This window comes from Vulpes lagopus, chromosome 10, assembly GCF_018345385.1.
Source record: "Vulpes lagopus strain Blue_001 chromosome 10, ASM1834538v1, whole genome shotgun sequence".
Classification (NCBI taxonomy): domain Eukaryota; kingdom Metazoa; phylum Chordata; class Mammalia; order Carnivora; family Canidae; genus Vulpes; species Vulpes lagopus.
Window position 1 is genome coordinate 66,700,753 of NC_054833.1, and position 18,698 is coordinate 66,719,450.

The 18,698-nt window shown below is 36.9% G+C and overlaps 1 protein-coding gene and 1 pseudogene across 4 annotated transcripts in view; one reads left to right on the forward strand and one right to left on the reverse strand.

The window, feature by feature from the left end:
* The window catches only part of AKAP10 (A-kinase anchoring protein 10), a 78,353-nt gene that overhangs the window by 36,543 nt on the left and 23,112 nt on the right, over positions 1-18,698 (forward strand). For all 4 annotated transcript variants that reach the window (XR_005990225.1, XM_041770808.1, XM_041770810.1 and 1 more), the window contains exons 5-10: positions 2,870-2,968; positions 7,138-7,222; positions 8,049-8,172; positions 9,244-9,380; positions 12,322-12,466; positions 14,715-14,888. Coding sequence is in view for 3 of the 4 variants with exons in the window: in XM_041770808.1 (XP_041626742.1) it covers positions 2,870-2,968; positions 7,138-7,222; positions 8,049-8,172; positions 9,244-9,380; positions 12,322-12,466; positions 14,715-14,888 (764 nt within the window). In the remaining variant the exon portion in view is untranslated. The remainder of the gene's footprint in view (positions 1-2,869; positions 2,969-7,137; positions 7,223-8,048; positions 8,173-9,243; positions 9,381-12,321; positions 12,467-14,714; positions 14,889-18,698) is intronic.
* On the reverse strand, positions 733-1,025 carry LOC121499748 (annotated as a pseudogene).

Genomic DNA, 18,698 nt, shown 5'->3' on the forward strand with positions numbered 1-18,698 from the left:
GATCATGACCGGAGCTGAAATCAAGAGTCAGACACTCAACCAACTAAGCCACCCAGGTGCCCCTCAATTGGCTCTTTTTTTAATGGAATACCATTTTTACTCCAAAGAATGACTGTGGCTTGGGAATTGCCAGATGTTTTCTTGGAAATGAATGAAGTGAGCTTGTCATTTCAAGGAAAACAGCTGACAGTATTTGTTGCCCTTGGTAAAATGTAAACTTTTAAAGTGAAAATTAGAATTTTGAAAAACTTATATTTACCACCCTGTGCTTTGACAACTTTAAAGAGTATTCTGGAGCACCTAGGTAGCTCAATCAGTTAAGCGTCTCCCTTGGGCTCAGGTCATGTCTGCTATGCCTCTCTGTCCCTCCTCCCCTCTCATGCTTGCTCTCTCTCAAGTAAATAAATCTTTTTTTTTTTTTTAAGTGTGTTCTGATAAGATGATTGGTGATATTAATGATGCGATTTCTTTTTTTTACATTCTCTGATGTAGTGTATCAACATTTGGAAGGTCTGCATAAGTCAGTGAACCAGTATTTTCCAAAATATTAAAAAATACATGATGTCATAAAATCATGAATGTAAAGATCTACTTACTAAAGGGGGAGATATACCACTGGATTTTAATTAACCGAGAAGTTCACTGATCTGGCTTGCACTTCCCACATTCTTCTTCTTCTTCTTCTTTTTTTTTTTAAACCAGAACGTTTATTTTGACTAATCATTGGAATCCTTAAGATGAACTGGATGCTGCAGCAGCTGCCCTCTTGGGCTTAGGTGTTGTTCCTTCACGGAATCCATGCCTGAATCTGCTGTATACAATTTTAGGTGCCTCATTCGACTGGTCCCAGTGGTATTTTGTCTTTTAGCCTTGGCACTCCAGTTGTACTTTCTCTTCCACTTGGCAGGATAGCCACACTTGCCACAGGTGGGCTTTTGAAGGTGGTAGGCCTTAGAGCCACAGTGGCGGCACAACGTGTGCCTCTTATTGCGACGCTTTCTGAATGATGACATCCCCTTCGTCATCTTGTTTCTGTGCCAGACCCCAAAGAGACTGGAAGAGGAGGTCCACTTCCCACATTCTAACTAACCTTTAAGAAACTGCCATTTGTCAAATTTTGGTGTAATATCAAAGAAGAGTATATTCACAGTGATTTTAAAAAGCTGTTAAAATACTCCTTTTCCTATCTCTGCATGTCTGAGGCCAGATTTTCTTAATATAGATAAAACCATTTCTCTATTCACAACACTTCTGACACCAAATGTGTGGGTTTTCCACACGAAGTAGTTCTCCAATTCTCTGTAACTTGGGATTCTACAGTTTAATTCATTCTGGCACTAACTCCCCAAGTTAGCACAGACCTCACAGGTTAAGGGCTCAGTCCACAAGATTGCCCCCTACTTTAGTTGCCAGCTGTAAGTCTCAAGTTATTACATGTACTTCTGGCCAACCAGCTATAAATCCAGGGTTTCCATAACTTCTCCTCGTATTCAGTAATCTTATATTAGTTCACAGAGTTTAGGGAAAACACTTTACTTATATTTACTGTTTTATTATAAAGCACATTATAAAACATACAAATGAACCACCAAGTAAAGAGATGCAGAGGGCAAGGTCAAGAAAGGATCCCAAGTGCAGAAGCCTCAGTCTTTGTGGGTTGAGTGAGGTATGCCATCCTTCCAGCACATGGATGCATTCACCAACCGGGAAGCTCTCTGAACTACTTCATTCAGGGGTTTTATGGTTCTATAACATGGGCATGATTGGTTAAGTTATTGGCCATTGGTGATTAACTGGATCCCCAGCTCTTCTTCCCTCCTTAGATTTGGGGAGTAGAGCTGAAAGTTCCAATGCTGTAATCACCTGGTTTGTTCCTCCGGCAACCAGCTCCATTCTGCAAGTCATTACCATAAACTTTCCTGTGGTTGAAAGGGACTTATGAATAACGAAATATGCTCTTCTCACCCTTACTCTTCAGGGATCTCCAGGGTTTTAGAAGCTCTGTACCAGGAACCAGGATGAAGACTGTGTGTGTGTGTGTGTGTGTGTGTGTATTTATTATTACATCACCATATCAAAATAAACTTCAGCCAACACAAAATAGCATAGCAGATTGAATGCCAAAGCAGATATGAAAATATAGCAGTTTCCTATCAAGACAAACAGCATTGCAAAAATGTGAAATAATGCCCTCTTCTTGCTAATTTTTTTCAGTTTGGAAAATAGTTTTTTTTTTTTTTTTCCTAAAACATGTTGTTTATGTTAAGGAAGATTTGATATTGTTAATTTTAATAGAATCAGTCATTTTTCTTGTTTTTTTTAAATTTCTAATATCTTAATATCTATAGATAAAATTCAGATTTAACAAAAGCTCTTTTATTAGGGTTGCAAAGAAGTCCTGAGACTAAAAAGTTTGAGATTTGTTGTTTTAACTTTCTAAGGTTGTTGAAAGTTAACAGATGTATTTATGAACGTGAAATCATTTTGTAAAATATTTTAATTGATTGTAGATTTATAAATAATTTTTGAGCCCTTGCTCTTATATTGCTGTGCAAGTCCATTAGATTGAGACTTTGGAGAGGAGACATGGAAAGAGAACATGTAGAAATAATTAGTTTAAGGAGCTCCTTAGTTTAGATGAGGTGTAGTGGAGGGAATTCACATATAACTGTGTTCCACAAAGAGTAAAAATGTAACATGCTAGAGGCTTGTTTTGTCCTAAATATATTGTTATATATGTTTATAATACATATGTATGTATTTGTGTGTGTGCTTGGTCCTACAGCAAACAGCCCTGCTGTTCATGATTATAGTCCATTACTTTCCCAAATTTCTCTTTGAATTTTGAAGTTGTCTCCTTCCCTTGCAGGTATAGAACAAGATGCAGTGAATACTTTTACCAAATATATATCTCCAGATGCTGCTAAACCAATACCAATTACAGAAGCAATGAGAAATGACATCATAGGTAAGCAGTGCTTGAAGCTATGGCAAAAAAATAAAAATAAAAAATAATAATAATAATAGTGCGGGTTGTTTTGCTTAACTACGAGGATTTTTTTATGAACATGGAATTCAGCGTATCCCTTCCTAGTCTGTTTTCAGAGCACTTTATTATATCAACTGTAGCTCACTTAAAATTTTCCTCTGCTATATGTTGGAACCAAATTCTTAGACTTTGACTCAGTTAAAAACAGCAGCATGAAAAGAATAGTAGCACACATTTATTGAGTACTTACTGTGTCCAAGACAGCATCGTAGGCACTTTCCATGGATAAACTCTAACTTTCTAAAGAACCTTATAGCATATACAGTTATTATTTTATAAATGAGGAATTAGAAGCACAAGAGGGTAAATCATCAAGTAACACAACTCAGACATGACAGAGTTGGGATTTGGAAATAGATCCCTACACATTAACTAGTGTGCTGTTTGTTGTGTTTTTCAAACTAAATTCAGACCAGTCTCCTCTTGCGACCTCATATTCCTGCCAAAAAAAAGACTAGAATAGAAATATCAAAGATTCAGTAATAAAGGCAAGCAGACCTCATTTCAGGACATTGTTTTCATCATAAATTCGTAAACATTTGTGTGTACTGTGTAACATAAATCTATTTCTCTGTAGGTCATAGTAAAAAAAAAAACATAAGTTTTTACTATGTTGTATCAGAAGGACCTAAAAAAATAAATAAATAAATAAATAAAACCAATGTAACTTTCAAAAAAAAAAAAAGGACCTGAGGTGTACCTGTAATCACAGATGAAAGTGGTTTGTTTTTATTAAATAAATACTTATACTCCCGTCAAGTTCTAGTACTGAGTTTTGTATCTTTTTGACAGAGACTTTGTAGTTTTGGTTTATAAAATACAGCTTGTTATTCTGCTTCTAGCAGATTCTCCCCAGCATGGGGCTCTTTAAATCTTTACCACTGATATTTTGCACTGGCTCAATATTGGACACTGTAAAACCCTTTAATGTCTGAACTGTGCTTCTTAAATTGGCCCATCAGACTTCACAGTGAACAACTGTTGGCTGCTTTGGAGCTCATCAGATGCTCGTCCCATTGTTTTCCTTTTCTTTTTCCTACACAGATGCCTATAATAACATAGGTCTTGTGGCTGCTGGCTATTTATCACCATTTGCTTATATTTGGGGTTTTCCCCAGTTTTGTTCCAAATGTCGTTTCATATTGGCTTTTCTATGTAGTTCCTCTATTTTTATGTGGGAATTTGTTGTTGCCATCTTCCAGACTTACCTAGACGAACATTTCCTGTACAATAATACAACTGGGGTGTCCTAACTGATTAGAATTTGGCTATTTGAGGAATTGGCTGACTAGTGATTCCTTTTAGGATTTGTTTGTACCAGTGACTAAGCAGACTGTCTGGTATAGGAGACAAAGGGTGGGGGGGATTTTTGAGCCAAATAAGCATTAAAAATGAAATATCACTTCAATTCTTTTTTTTTTCTTTTCTTAAACTTTATCAAATTAATGATATAATCCTATGAAGGGAAAAAAAATCTTTGAAAGTATAAGTTGGTAACCTTTGGTGATTAAGGGATCTAAGAAAATTAAAATGTTGATTACATATGTGTTTTTAGGCCAGTCATTTTTCTCTTTGAGCTTCATTCTGAATCCTACCCCATATTCTCTTACAGCTGAAATATTCTAATACAGCTGTACTTCAGATACATTACAGTTGGAAGAAGTCTGCCCGTGAGCTGTTACTATAAATTCCACCTGCCTGGTTTTGTTGTAAATGTTATCCATGGGTTTCTGGTGTTGCTGTCTGATTACTTCCTTTTTACATGGGGATTCAGAATAACCCAGAAACTATCCTTCCACTGCATCCTTCATCTTCTGCAAATCCTTGAAGTGGTGGAGTTTAAAAAATATTTTGAAGGTACAGCTGATAGAATTTGCTGATGGTTTGAAAGTGAACGTTGTAAGGGGGAAAAAGGAATCAAGCATGACTTCAGTTTTTTGAAAACCTGAGTAAGAGAATGGAGTTGCCATTTATAAGTTGAAGAAGATTGTGGAGGTAATGGCTTATGGGAAAAATCAGGAGTGTGGGTTTTTAGACACCCAAGTGGTGAATGTCAAGCAGTTGGATATCTGTGCTAGGAGTTCATGAGAGAGGTCTAGGTTGAAGATATGTTTGGAAGTCATCAGCATATAGATGGGTTTAAAGCCGTGGATAACATTATCCTTGGAATGAGGATGATAAGTAGAGACGAGGCCTAAGGACTGTGTTCTGGGGCAGGCCCAACATTCACAAGTCTAGTGACTGAGGGAGAACTAGCAAAGGAAACACAGAAGTAGCAGCTCATAAAGTTGGCTCTGCTATATCATCTATGTTTCAGGAGAGTAGTTCTTTCTGGAAGCAATGTTCCTAGGAGTCAGGGAGTGATCAGAGGTGTGTTAAATCCTACTGAGAGGTTAAGTAAGATGAATATTAGAAATGGAATGGACATGCCAACCTTGTGGACAACTGGTGCATTGGTTATCTTAATTTCAGTAGGTCACTGGAGACAGAAATTTAATCAGAGGAGTCTTATTAGACTAGGAGTGGAATGGAGACAAGTATGAGCAACTGTGAAGAGAGACATTTTGCTCTAAAGATGAGCTGGAAGGGTATGTTAAATCAAGGGACAATGCTTTTTGTTTTGTTTTTGTGATGATGTGTTACAAGCATATAAAGTATAGCATACAAACAAGTATATACGTAGAGCATACAAACAGACTATATATAACTGGTGAGTATGAGGCAGTAGCAAAGGAAAGCTTGGTGCAGGAGTTAGAGGGACAGTTGCTGTGAGAAAGAAGTTTTGAGGCAAAAGAGGATGAGATCCAGGGCTCAAACGCGGAGTGCATGGGTAGAGGTGGTGCAGATGAGTTGGTAGATGTGGTGGAAGTGGTGGAAATAATTTTCTGATTCCTTCTATTTTCTTAACGAAGTAAGAAACAAAAAGATTAGATAAGGTGTTAAGGTGTCCAAAGAGAGAGGAGAAGTTCTGTTTTGTGTCATCTGGCAGAGTATGAGAGGAAATGGACCAGAAAACTGTAGTATGATCCTTGGGTTTCATTAAGGTCCCACTAAGGTCATGAACTTAAAGTGAAACAAGCCGTTTCACGGCTGGTTGTGGGTGAATGGTTTTTTCCAGTCATATTCGATAGCTGGCTAAACAGCTTACTGATTTCCTGCATTTTACTTAGGTAATTCCTATTTTTAGCACATTTCATGTTTCTACCAGGTAACATTTTGATGAACTTTTTTACAGATACATCTTTTTACAAATCCATAACTCTTTAGGTTGCAGTCTTAGAAATAGAATTGCTGATTGAAAGGGCATGCATATTTTTAAAGCTTATGCCATAAACTACCAAAATGCTCTCCAGAAAAGGATATACCAGTATATTCTCACTAACACTAGTGTCAATTTTCCCATGTCTTAGCTCAAGCAAGACAGTGTAGTGTTAAACGATTAAACATGTGCGTTGTCACAACAATTTTGTGCCAGTTTACTAAACGAAAAGTGGGGTGCCTCCTTATTCTAACTTGTTATATTTATTTGATTACTAGTGAGCGTGTATATCTTTTCATATTGGCCATTTTATATTTATTCTTTTTTTTTTTTAAGTTTGTTTCTTTTAGTAATCTCTACACCAAGTGTGGGGCTTGAACTCACAATCCTGAGTGAGCATCCTCTTCTGACTGAGCCAGCCAGGCACCCCTATATTTGTTCTTTTATAAACTCTTTTCATGTCCTTTGCTCATTTTTCTTTGTGGATATTTCTTACTTATTTGTAGGAGCTCTTGATACATGAATGATAATTTACCATATTCAGAGTAAACTGTCAATCATGCTGCAAATTTTTCCCCCCGTGTGCCTTTTGTATTTTGTTTTGGGGGTGAGTTAATGTATAGAAATTAATTTTATGTTGTTAAATCTTTTGATTTCCACTTTAATATATATATGCTTGGAAAGATCTTCCCTACCTCAAGATTATATGTTCACCTGTATTTTTCTTAAACTTTCTGACATATATACTTCTACAGTTATTTTCCTACTTTGATTCACAAAGGTGTATGGTTTGGATTTAGTAGAAATTTATTTACCGTTTCTTTTACAGCAAAGATTTGTGGAGAAGATGGACAGGTGGATCCCAACTGTTTTGTTTTGGCACAGTCTATAGTCTTTAGTGCAATGGAGCAAGAGTAAGTTAATTTCATACTTTCACATTTTGGGTTTGGGGATGTGAGTTCATTCAACTAAAAACAAACTATCTTGTTGACATAAATGTTTTGAATGTTTACAGGATCTTATAGGCATACTCTGAGACTACCTTGGTTCATGGTGTCTTAAATGTAAATTATATGAACTCTTAAAAATAAAACACTTATTTGTTTTTACTGTTCATATTTCCTAAGTTAAAAGAATTTTTTAAAATTCTGAAGTCATTTGAGGGTGATTATAACTATAGTGTGACTATTTTAATTTATTTATTGCAACAATGCATGTGTTCAGGTGGATATCCTAATTTGTTAGTGCATGCTTTAAGCTTAATGGATGCTGTATTACTAAATCCACATAGATTTTTTGAAACTGCCTCCATGGTTTGTTTGTTTGTTTTTTTGTTTTTTGTTTTTTTTAGATTAATTACTGCTGCATGCCCTTAAAAAAAAAGTCTACATATTGAGTCATTTAGTATTTATGGAAAGGGTGCTCTGCACAAGGCACAGTTAGATATAGTCCCTGCTTTGAAGGAAGTTACAGCCTATTAAGAGAAATAGAGCATGTTTTTTGGTTACATGTAATATGATGTAGCATGTGTCACATAACAGAGGCAACTACAAAGTCACTAAGAGGTGGGAGAGATCCTTCCAGGTGTAGGAACCAGGAACAACATCATGGGAAGGGAGGTAGTGTGACCAAGGCTTCTAAGATACAATAGGCACAGAATGGAAAGAGAGAGTATATTTTTCCCAGTTAAGCTCTTTCCTTGGTCATTCCCTCAAATTTTTCCTTTTTGTCCATGTGCAGGCACTTTAGTGAGTTTCTGCGAAGTCACCATTTCTGTAAATACCAGATTGAAGTGCTGACCAGTGGAACTGTTTACCTGGCTGACATTCTCTTCTGTGAGTCAGCCCTCTTTTATTTCTCTGAGGTAAAGTCTGCATTTCCTTTCACACTCTGTTAGAACATTCCAGCCTCTAAACTAGACGTGTTGGGCCCCCTATAGAAGATAACACGGAGGAGCCAAATCATTTCCAAAAAGATTGACTGGAATGAAAGAATTTTATTATGTTAAATTGTGCACCTAATGGCAAGAGTACTTTAACAGCATATTAGGTTAAAGAGAACATGAGAATTCAGTGTAAAATAACCAATTTTGAAAAATTTAACTAAACTTCTGCTTATAGGAGAATGCGTATTTTTAATTATCTGGAGCTGTTTTAAAACCACAGGTTTGATACTTGATTCCAGTGCACACATATTTGCAGACCAGACTTCAGAAGAGGAAAGGAAAGTAGTAAATTTTTTTCCTTCTATCATTGCTTTTACTTTAGCCACTTGATAGGATTTCTCAAGCAATGAGTGGATTAATCTATTTGAGGCCTATACACAGTTTAGCTTGATGATATTTGTTAGGTTTCAGTAAATGAAGAATTCTTTAGTTGCAAAGCAGATGACTATTAAGTAGAGAGAAGAGGATTTCCAGGTTCACAGAGCATAACTTCTATATACACTTGCCCTCTGCCTCACCCAGGAATAGAACTTTTGGTTGATTTGCTGTCTCACTCCCTCTCTTTGCCGTAAGTTTAAGTCCACATTCGTTCAGGTTACTGTGGCTGCGTGGAGTGATGGAAATGATCAGATATAAAAGATTCGGTCTGGTTGCTTTACTTTTTGTATGTTAGCCAGCAAGGGCCCACTGATCATCTTTACTGTGATTCTTATTCCAGTTCACTTAAGTTTGTATCCAGCAGTGTGGTGTTTTTTTTTGTTTTGTTTTTTTTGTTAGTTCTTTGAGTTTTTCCTCTACAACAATGGTTTTTAAACTTTTCAGTCTCAAAAGCAACTGCAAGGTGCTGACTGGCATTAACTGAACAAGTGGATCTGTTTTTGTTTTTTGTGTATGTCCTGTATTTTTAATGGTTGGGCTTATGGATTAGAGATGGTTAGAGAAATCTGTTTATCATCTTTTTTTCTTTTCTTTTGTATTTTTCCTTCCTAGTACATGGAAAAAGAGGATGCAGTGAATATCTTACAGTTCTGGTTGGCAGCAGATAACTTCCAGTCTCAACTTGCTGCCAAAAAGGGCCAGTATGATGGACAGGAAGCACAGAATGATGCCATGATTTTATATGACAAGTAAGTTTTATTGATTTTTCAGCATTTGGCAAATACTGAGTATTTGATGTGTATTTTGGAAGTAAAGATGAACAATCCAGTCTTTGCTGTCAAGGAGCTCATAGGGAGTATCATAAATCTGCTTTTCATACAGTGTGTATAAAGTTTTAGGATTCTCAGAATAAATGTCTTTGATGGGGGAACAGGAGGTTTGTGTGTGGCAAGAAAGGTGGTGGTGATGGAGTTCAGGGAGCGTTTCTCAGAAGAAACATTTGAATTGGATCCAGAGTAATGAATTAAATTTTGCTAGCCATAGAAGGTGGGAAAGAACATTCTAGGCAGAGACATTGGCACAAGCAAAGTCAGAGAAACAGGGGAATGTGGCACTTTCAGAAAATCTGAGTTTGGGTAAATAAAACTTGGGTAGGGAATATAGGAGGAAGATGAAACTAATCAGAATATATTGTAAAGGGTCTTAAATATCTATGAATGAGTGCATCATATTTTCTGATGCAGATCTACGCAGCCAGGTTAATACTCAGTGAATAAGTGTTTTTCATTGGTCTTCACTGAAAATGAGAAGATGGCAGAATCTTACCATGAACATAACTGAAAACATCTGGTCAGTTGAGTGATATGAGTGATATGGCCCCCTGTGTTACTCTATTCATTTAATTTTTCTTATTCTGTTAAGAAAAGTCATGTGCTATTTGTATCTACAAGCAATTGCTGGAAGGATAACTTGACAGTAGAGTAAAGTCTGTGGGATGTTAGGGTTTGCAAGAGAGCTGAGAGCATCTAGGTCAGTGGTTCCTGAGCATTGCTCTGCAGGTTCATGCTGGGCTGTCTGCGTAAGAACCACCTGGGAGCTTGTTAAAAATAGGTTTCCAGCCCTCCTCTCTAAGAGATTCTGATTCAGCACATTTGAGGTATGACCCAGGAATCTTTATTTTTAGAAGATACCCAAGATGATGCTGATGGAGCCAGATTAGAGATCTAGTCTGATTTTCCCATTATGCAGGTGAGAAAACAAAGGCCCAATGAGGTATTGATTTTCTCAAGGTCACAGGGCAAGTTATTGTCAGAACTTGGGCTGGAATGCAATTCTTAATGTTTGTCCAGTGTTTATTTATATAATCTATTTGTGGAAAATATTATATAAGGAACATTGTTACATGGATGTTAAAATAGCAAGTGTTTACATTTAGAAATTTGGTCTGGGGTGCCCCAAAATTCGAATCATGGAAGAGTATTTACCAACTTATTTGTTATAAGATGGGAGACTATTTGTTAAGAAAAGAGTAATAACAGGGGATCCCTGGGTGGCGCAGTGGTTTGGTGCCTGCCTTTGGCCCAGGGCGCGATCCTGGAGACCCGGGATCGAATCCCACATCGGGCTCCCGGTGCATGGAGCCTGCTTCTCCCTCTGCCTATGTCTCTGCCTCTCTCTCTCTCTGTGACTATCATAAATAAATAAAAATTAAAAAAAAATTAAAAAAAAAGAAAAGAATAATAACAAAAAATACATATATATTTTTTTTATGCTGGAACAGAAGAGTGGCAGTAGTAGTAAGCTCCTGGCTGGAGTTCAGTAGCCCCCGAGAGCAGAGACCCTGTTTTCCCACTGGATCCCATTTTCACATTGGGAGCCTTTTTTTTTTTTTTTTTTTTTTTATTTATGATAGTCACAGAGAGAGAGAGAGGCAGAGACACAGGCGGAGGGAGAAGCAGGCTCCATGCACTGGGAGCCTGATGTGGGATTCGATCCCGGGTCTCCAGGATCGCGCCCTGGGCCAAAGGCAGGCGCCAAACCGCTGCGCCACCCAGGGATCCCTGGGAGCCATTTTTAAATGAAGATCACCATATGGCATCCCACTGGCTGTCATTTTGTCAAGTTCATTGTGTCAAATTTGACTGCACTGATCCTAGTTTTTTGTTTTGTTTTGTTTTTATTCCATTTGAGAGAGTGAGTGAGTGAGTGTGAGGCAGGGGAGAGGCAGAGGAGACAGAAAGAGTTGAGAATCAGGCAGATTCCCCACTGATTGTGGAGCCATCCTAAGGCTCCATCCCACAACCCTGAGATCATGATCTGAGCCAAAATCAAGAGTCAGATGTTCAACTGACTGAGCCACCCAGGCGCCCCAACCCAATTTGTTTTTGTATCTTATGTATGTTATGTACATATAGTCACAATCGTTCCTCATCAGTCTTTCTGCATTTATATCTTAGACAAGATTTAGAAGTCCCTAGTATGCTTGGAAGAGAACATACATATATATTTGGCTTTTAATTCTCCTTTTTTTTTTTTTTTGTTATCTACTTTATACATCAGCTTACCAAAACAGTAGGTTTGCAAAACAAAAACAAAAAAACACTAGTTTTGCATTATATCTTAAGAAGTTAGATATCTTTGAGGTATCTTTGGTTACTCCTTTTCCTTTCTACACCCAGGCTTCATCAAGTCGTGTTATTCTGTCCAAATACATCAAATCCATCTACTTCACTTTCCATGTTACTGTATTTTCAATTCCTGCATGTATATTACCTGTGCTTCCTGGTTATAGGGTGTGTTCTCATTGTGTTCTATGCAGAGATCTTTTCTGCTCCCTTTCCAGCATAACTGTGTCTTACCCTCTTTTAACTCTATTTCTATCTCCCAAGTGCTAAACAGAGGATAGGTGCCCATCAAATGTGTGTGATTGATTTCTTTGTCTCAGCTGTAGCCTGATTCTCAGAAATCTTAAACAAGAACTAAGGAAGATAGAAGGAGATAAGAAGGTAGCAAGTTGACTTAGATACCTTTGGGGTTGTGGGAATAAAGGTTGCAGCATGGCCAGTATGAGCCAGGTCTTGAGGCCTAGGTCTGCAGGCTGAATCAAGTGGCCTCATAAAAGAGTCAGTACCAAAAGTTGCTTGTACTGGCTAGGACATTGGTTTTATTTTTGCTGTCTTTGTATCATAGGTACTTCTCCCTCCAAGCCACACATCCCCTTGGATTTGATGATGTTGTACGATTAGAAATTGAATCCAATATCTGCAGGGAAGGTGGGCCACTCCCTAACTGTTTCACAACTCCGTTACGTCAGGCCTGGACAACCATGGAAAAGGTAACTAAGAACTTCAAGAATATTAAACTGCAAGAAGTTTTTACTTCTTTCTGGGTAAAACCCAGAAAACCTAACCAGGAAAAAAAACAAATGTAACAGAACAGGGAAAATTGAAGCAGTGAAGCATAGTGATTAAGAGCAGAGGCTTTGAGTCTGACTTGGTATGTATTAATTAACTTCATAGGCTGAGTGACCTCAGGCAGATACTGAAATTCTTTAATGCCCATTTTCCGCTTCTATAAAATGGAGATAATGTGGATACTTACCTAAGAGTTACTTTAAGGATAACGAAGTTAGACGTATAAAGTTCTTATATTAGCATTATGTCTAACACATAGTAAACATTGAGAAATGTTAATGGCCATTATTACTGCTGTTACTATTACATTTTCAAAAATAATTAGATTAGCATTATTGGGCATTTAGCTTAGGAATGATCCAAATAATTCATCAGTATCTATCAACGGGGTTAGAATACTAGTTTTGTGTATCAAAACTTGTGGGGTATCACTAATAGCTTATTAATAGTAAGGTGTTGGAATTTATGAATGATTTATTCTTCAAATAAACTAGAGTAGGTCTTACTAGGAATCCACAGAGCCCAGGATAAGCCCATGAGGTTATGTTGCTTATGTATGTCATGTGTATCTTGGTGAAAAAGGGTCCAGTAAGTGCTATTAAATAATGCCACACATAAAAACTGAATTTCAGGAACATGGAAAAATTACATATAAAAATCAAATCACTAAAAAGCTAATGGCAAACTAAATAGAGTATCAGCTAGTGCCCAGGGATAAAAAATTTTTTCCTGATTTAAATTAAAATCTTTCTGATCTCCAAGGAAAAGTTCCAGATCTTTATTGTATAAAGAATGTAAACTTCTGGGGGATCCCTGGGTGGCTCAGTGATTTAGCGCCTGCCTTTGGCCCAGAGCGTGATCCTGGAGTCCCGGGATCGAGTCCCACATCGGGCTCCCTGCATGGACTTCTCCCTCTGCCTGTGTGTGTCTCTCTCTCTCTCTCTCTCTCTCTCTCTCTCTCTCTGTCTCTCATGAATAAATAAAATTAAAAAAAAAATAAACTTCTTAAAATACAGAGAAAAACCGAATGTGGAAATATTTCTTATAAAATAATGTATAATATAAAGAACTTAGACTAATTTTAAGAATATTATCAATTAGGTAAATGAGAAAAATACCTGAATGATTTGTTCATCAATACTTTGAAAATTTCTGTGCTAGGTATTAGTATTTCAGTGGTAAACAGAAGAAACATGGTTTCTGCCCTCCTGTAGCTCTTGTCTGTAAAGAAGGCACATGTTAAACATAGACTGTTTATAATCATGTGCTAACTGCTATGAAGGAAAAGTTGCTAATAGGAAATGCCAGTAATAAACATGGGAACTTAGCATCATTAATAATGTTTAAATGTAAATAAAAACACCCATATATCATTAGATACTAATTTAACAATAATTTGAAGAAACACAATCCATTGTTGGAAAGCCTATGTCAAAACAGATACCTTGATATATTGCCAATGATACAAATTGACAGCATCCTTCTGAAGGGTAAAGTGGCCGTATCTGTCAAAGCTTTTAAAACATTGATGCTGTTTAACTGCATGATCACACCTCATAATTTATCCTAAGGAAATCATTTCAAAGGTAAAAAAAATAAATTTATATACAAAGACTTTAATATTTATAATCAGAAATTTAGTTTGAGATTAGATTCACTCCCTGCATGTTTTCTGGTCTCTAAGAACTCTGATCTCTCCAAGTCTATGTAATGGCTTTATGGCAAGCATTTTTTTGGGGGGGGATAAAGCTATAAATTGTATTCATAATTTTATTTTTCTTTAAAGATTTTATTTATTTATTCATGAGAGACAGAGAGAGAGAGAGAGAGAGGCAGAGACACAGGCAGAGGGAGAAGCAGGCTCCATGCAGCGAGCTCAATGTGGGGCTCGATTCCAGGACTCCAGGATCATGCCCTGGGCCGAAGGCTGGCACTAAACCGCTGAGCCACCCAGGGATCCCCTGTACTCCTAATTTTAGTGACAATATAAACTACACAAGAAGGTAATACTTGGGAGTGTAACAAGGAAAAGTAAAATCATTTGTGCTAGCTGGTAGAATTGTGGGTAAAATTCTGTTTTCAAATGAAGTTTTAGTTGTATTTGCTTTCAACTTTAAAATAATGCTTGTCAAAAAAATAAAATAAAATAATGCTTGTCCTCTCTTTCAGGTCTTTTTGCCTGGCTTCTTGTCCAGCAATCTTTATTATAAGTATTTGAATGACCTCATCCATTCGGTTCGAGGAGATGAATTTCTGGGGGGAAATGTTTCACTGATTGCTCATGGCTCTGCTGGCCCTCCTGATGACTCTCACCCGGGTGGTTCCGACATCTCGGCCTCTCAGGTATCGACCAGTTAGCCCCTGCCATGCGGGAGAAAGGTCTACAGATCCTTTCCTTCAAATACCAGTAACAGATTCTGTTTGGAAGTTTTCATTGTAGGAGAAACAAAGAAAATAATTTGGCCTACTTACTATATGCTTTAATCAAAATATCTGTGATGATATAGTAGTATATTGTAAGGTATTGTGCTCTTTCATTCAGGCCATTATTCTGCTTGACACTCCAGCTGTGCTTTCAATAATCAAGTTATATGACATGCATTTATAGCCTCTGAAGAGCTCTTTGTGTAATTATTTGAGGAATTTTAGTAACTACATTTGGGAGATTTATAGAATAATTCCCCCTCTGCTTTTTTAAGGATTTATTTATTTATTTCTTAGAGCATGAGCACAAGTGGGAAGGATAGGCTGAGGGAGAGAGAACCCAAAGCAGACTCCACACAGAGTGGAGCATACTGGATCTTACTTTCCTGAGATCACAACCTGAGCCGAAACCAAGAGGCAGGTGCTTAACCAGCTGTACCACCCAGGCACCCCTAGAATAATTCTTAATAATTCTTTCTTAATATTGTATTAGATCAAAGAGCTTTTGGTTTCATTTTGAACTGTAGTGCCATTGTACATTTCCTTAATCTTTTGTGTCTTTTTGGAGTGCTTTCATGTATCAAACCTTATCTGATGCTCCCCAAAACTGAGTGAAATGTCCCCAAGAGAAGAGATCTGAGGAAGTATTAAGAAGTTAACTAATTTTATTAAAGTCACACAGTAAATGTAGAGCCAGAACATATTCCCTGTCTAGTGTTCTTCCCCATAATGTAGCATAATTATTTTCCCATCACACTGTTGACATGTAAATAAATAATACTTGAGTTTTTTTGACATGGAGCCTTATAAATTTTCTTAATTTATAAGACAGTACTATTTATTATCATCAACAAGACTCCGTACATTTTCCTCCTATTTAGATTAGATAGGAGGTGACCTGCTGAATGTGGTTGCCTTTTGTTTTTTGATATAGGCTAGAACGTTTTGTTGTTATTTAAGCACTTAAAAGGTCTATATGCTAACCATAAATACAGTTTTACATTTTTGGTTGAAGTATAATATACAGAAAACTCTATATAACATAACTATATATAGCTTGAAGAATTTTCATAAACAGACTTGACCTGTATATCCAGCATCCAGATCAAGAAATATTATATTACCAGTATATCCTGAACTCTCTTGTGCCCTCTAATAGTCACTGTCCTCCTGCCAGGATAGCTACCATCCTGACTTTTGATGGTTTAGTGTTACCTGTTCAGTTATATAATTGAAATCATTCTGAATATGCTTTTCCCTTTCTTTTTTGGTACGCCTTTATTGAGATCTAATTCACATACCATACAGTTCACCCATTTATGTTATATAATTCAGTGGTTTTAGTACATTCATAGAGTTGCTTAACTGTTACCACAGCCAATTTAAAAAGTTTTTCACCTAAGGGAGAAACTGTGTCCTTTAACTAATACCCTCCAAATCCACCATTCCTCCAGCCCTAGGCGGCTGCTAATCTACTTACTGTCTCTATAGACTTGCCTATTCTGAACATTTCATATAATTGGAACCATATGGTGTGTGGTCTTTTGCGACAGGCTTCTTTCACTTAGCATACTGTTTTCAAGGTTCATCCATGTTTAGCATATATCAGAACTTTATTCCTTTTTTTGTTGTTTTTTGTTGTTGGTTTTTTAAAAGATCTTTCATTTGAGAGAGAGAGAGAGAGCGAGCATGAGCCAGGGGGAGGGACAGAGAGAGAGAGAGGGAGAAGCAGACTCCCCCCTGAGCAGGCAGCCCAAAGCAGGGCCTGATCTAGGACCCTGAGATCATGACTTGAGCCAAAATCAAGAGTCAGTTGCCCAACCGACTGAGCCACCCAGGCTCCCCAGAACTTTATTCCTTTTTATGGCCAAGTATTCGATTGTACCAACATATCACATCTTGTTTATGCATCAGTTGAGGGACATTTGGGTTGATTCTCTCTTTTGGCTATTATGAATAATGCTCCTGTACAAGTTTTTGTGTGGATATAGATTTTCATTTCTCTTGTGTATATATCTAGAAGTAGAATTGTTAGGTCAAATGATAACTGTTTAACTCTGTCTTAATTACTCCTGCTTGGGTAACAAGTTTTGAAGTCAAGAAGGAAGCGGGAGTCTTCCAACTTAGTTCTTTTTTAAGATTGTTTTGACTTTTTGAGGTCTTTTGAGTTTTCAGATGCATTTAAGGATCAGTTTGTCAGCTTCTCTGAAGACACCAGCCAGGATTCTGATACAGAGTGCATTGACTCCATAAATCAGTTTGGGATATATTGCCATCTTAACGGTATTAAGTATTCTGACCCATGAACATAGGATTCCTTTAATTTTATTCAGATCTTTAATTCCTTCCAGTAGCATTTTGTGGTTTTCAAGTGTCAGTTTTGTATTTCTTCAATTTATTCTAAGTATTTTATTCTTAAAAAAAGATAAATAGATATTTTATTCTTTATGGTGCTATTATAAATGGAATTTTTTTTCTTGTGCTCATATTTTCATTGTAAGTGGATATGCTTTTTTTTAATCAAGGAAAAATTCACCTAACATAAAGTTAACTGTTATAAAGTCTCTAATTCAGTGACATTTAGTATATTCACAGTGTAGTGCAACCATTACCACTGTCTGGTTCCAGACTTTTTCATCATCCCAAATGGAAACCTTGCAAATGGAACATTAACAATCACTCCCCATGCCCACCTGTGTGTTCTTCTGAGTTTTAGGCCTTTGATCCATTTGAATTAGTTTGCATGTTGTTTGAACTAAGGTCCAACTTTTTTTTTTTTTTTTTTTGCATGTGAATATCTAGTTGTCCCAAACCATTTATTGAGAAAGTTACTACAGCTTTGTAAATTTAAATATCAGGAACTGTGTGTCCTCCAGCTTTTTTTCACTTGTAAGATTATTTTGGCTATTCTGGGTCCCTTGAAATTCCATACAAATTTTAGGATTGAATTTACGTTGTATCTATAGATTCCTTGGGATATATTGCCATTTTGACAATATTAAGTCGTCTTTCAGTCCATGAACAATGGGATGTTATCCCATTTATTTAAGCTATCTTTAATTTCTTTCATTGTTGTTTTGTAGGTTTCAGTGTACAAGTCTTATACCTACTTGGGTCATTTTTTCCTGAGTATTTCATTCTTCTTGATGCTATTATAAATAGAATTATTTTCTTAATTTCATATTCTTATTCTTCATTGGTAATGCATAGAAGTACAACTTTGTGTTGATCTTGTACTTCAGCTTTTACTAAATTCATTTGTTAACTCTAATAGTTTTCTTGTGGATTCTTTAGGATTTTCTATACATAAGATCATGTCATCTGCTAATAGAAATAGTTTTCTTCTTCCTGTCCACTTTGAATGCCTTTTATTTCTTTGTGTTGCCTGATAGCTTGGGCTAAAACTTGCAGTATGGTGTTGAATGGAAGTGGTGAAAGTGAGCATCTTTGTTTTATTCCTGACCTCATGAAGAAAGCTTTCAGTTTTGTTTTGTTGTATTTTGTTTTACGATTATTTATTTATTCATGAGAAACGCAGAGAGAGAGAGGGCAGAGACACAGGCAGAGGGAGAAGTAGGCTCCTCACAGGGAGCTCAGTGTGCGGGTCTCGATCCCCAGACCCGGGGTTACACCCTGAGGCAGATGCTCAAGCACTGAGCCACCCAGGCGTCCCCTGAGTTTTTCATCTTTTAATATGTTAGGTATGGATGGATTTTTCATAAATGCTTT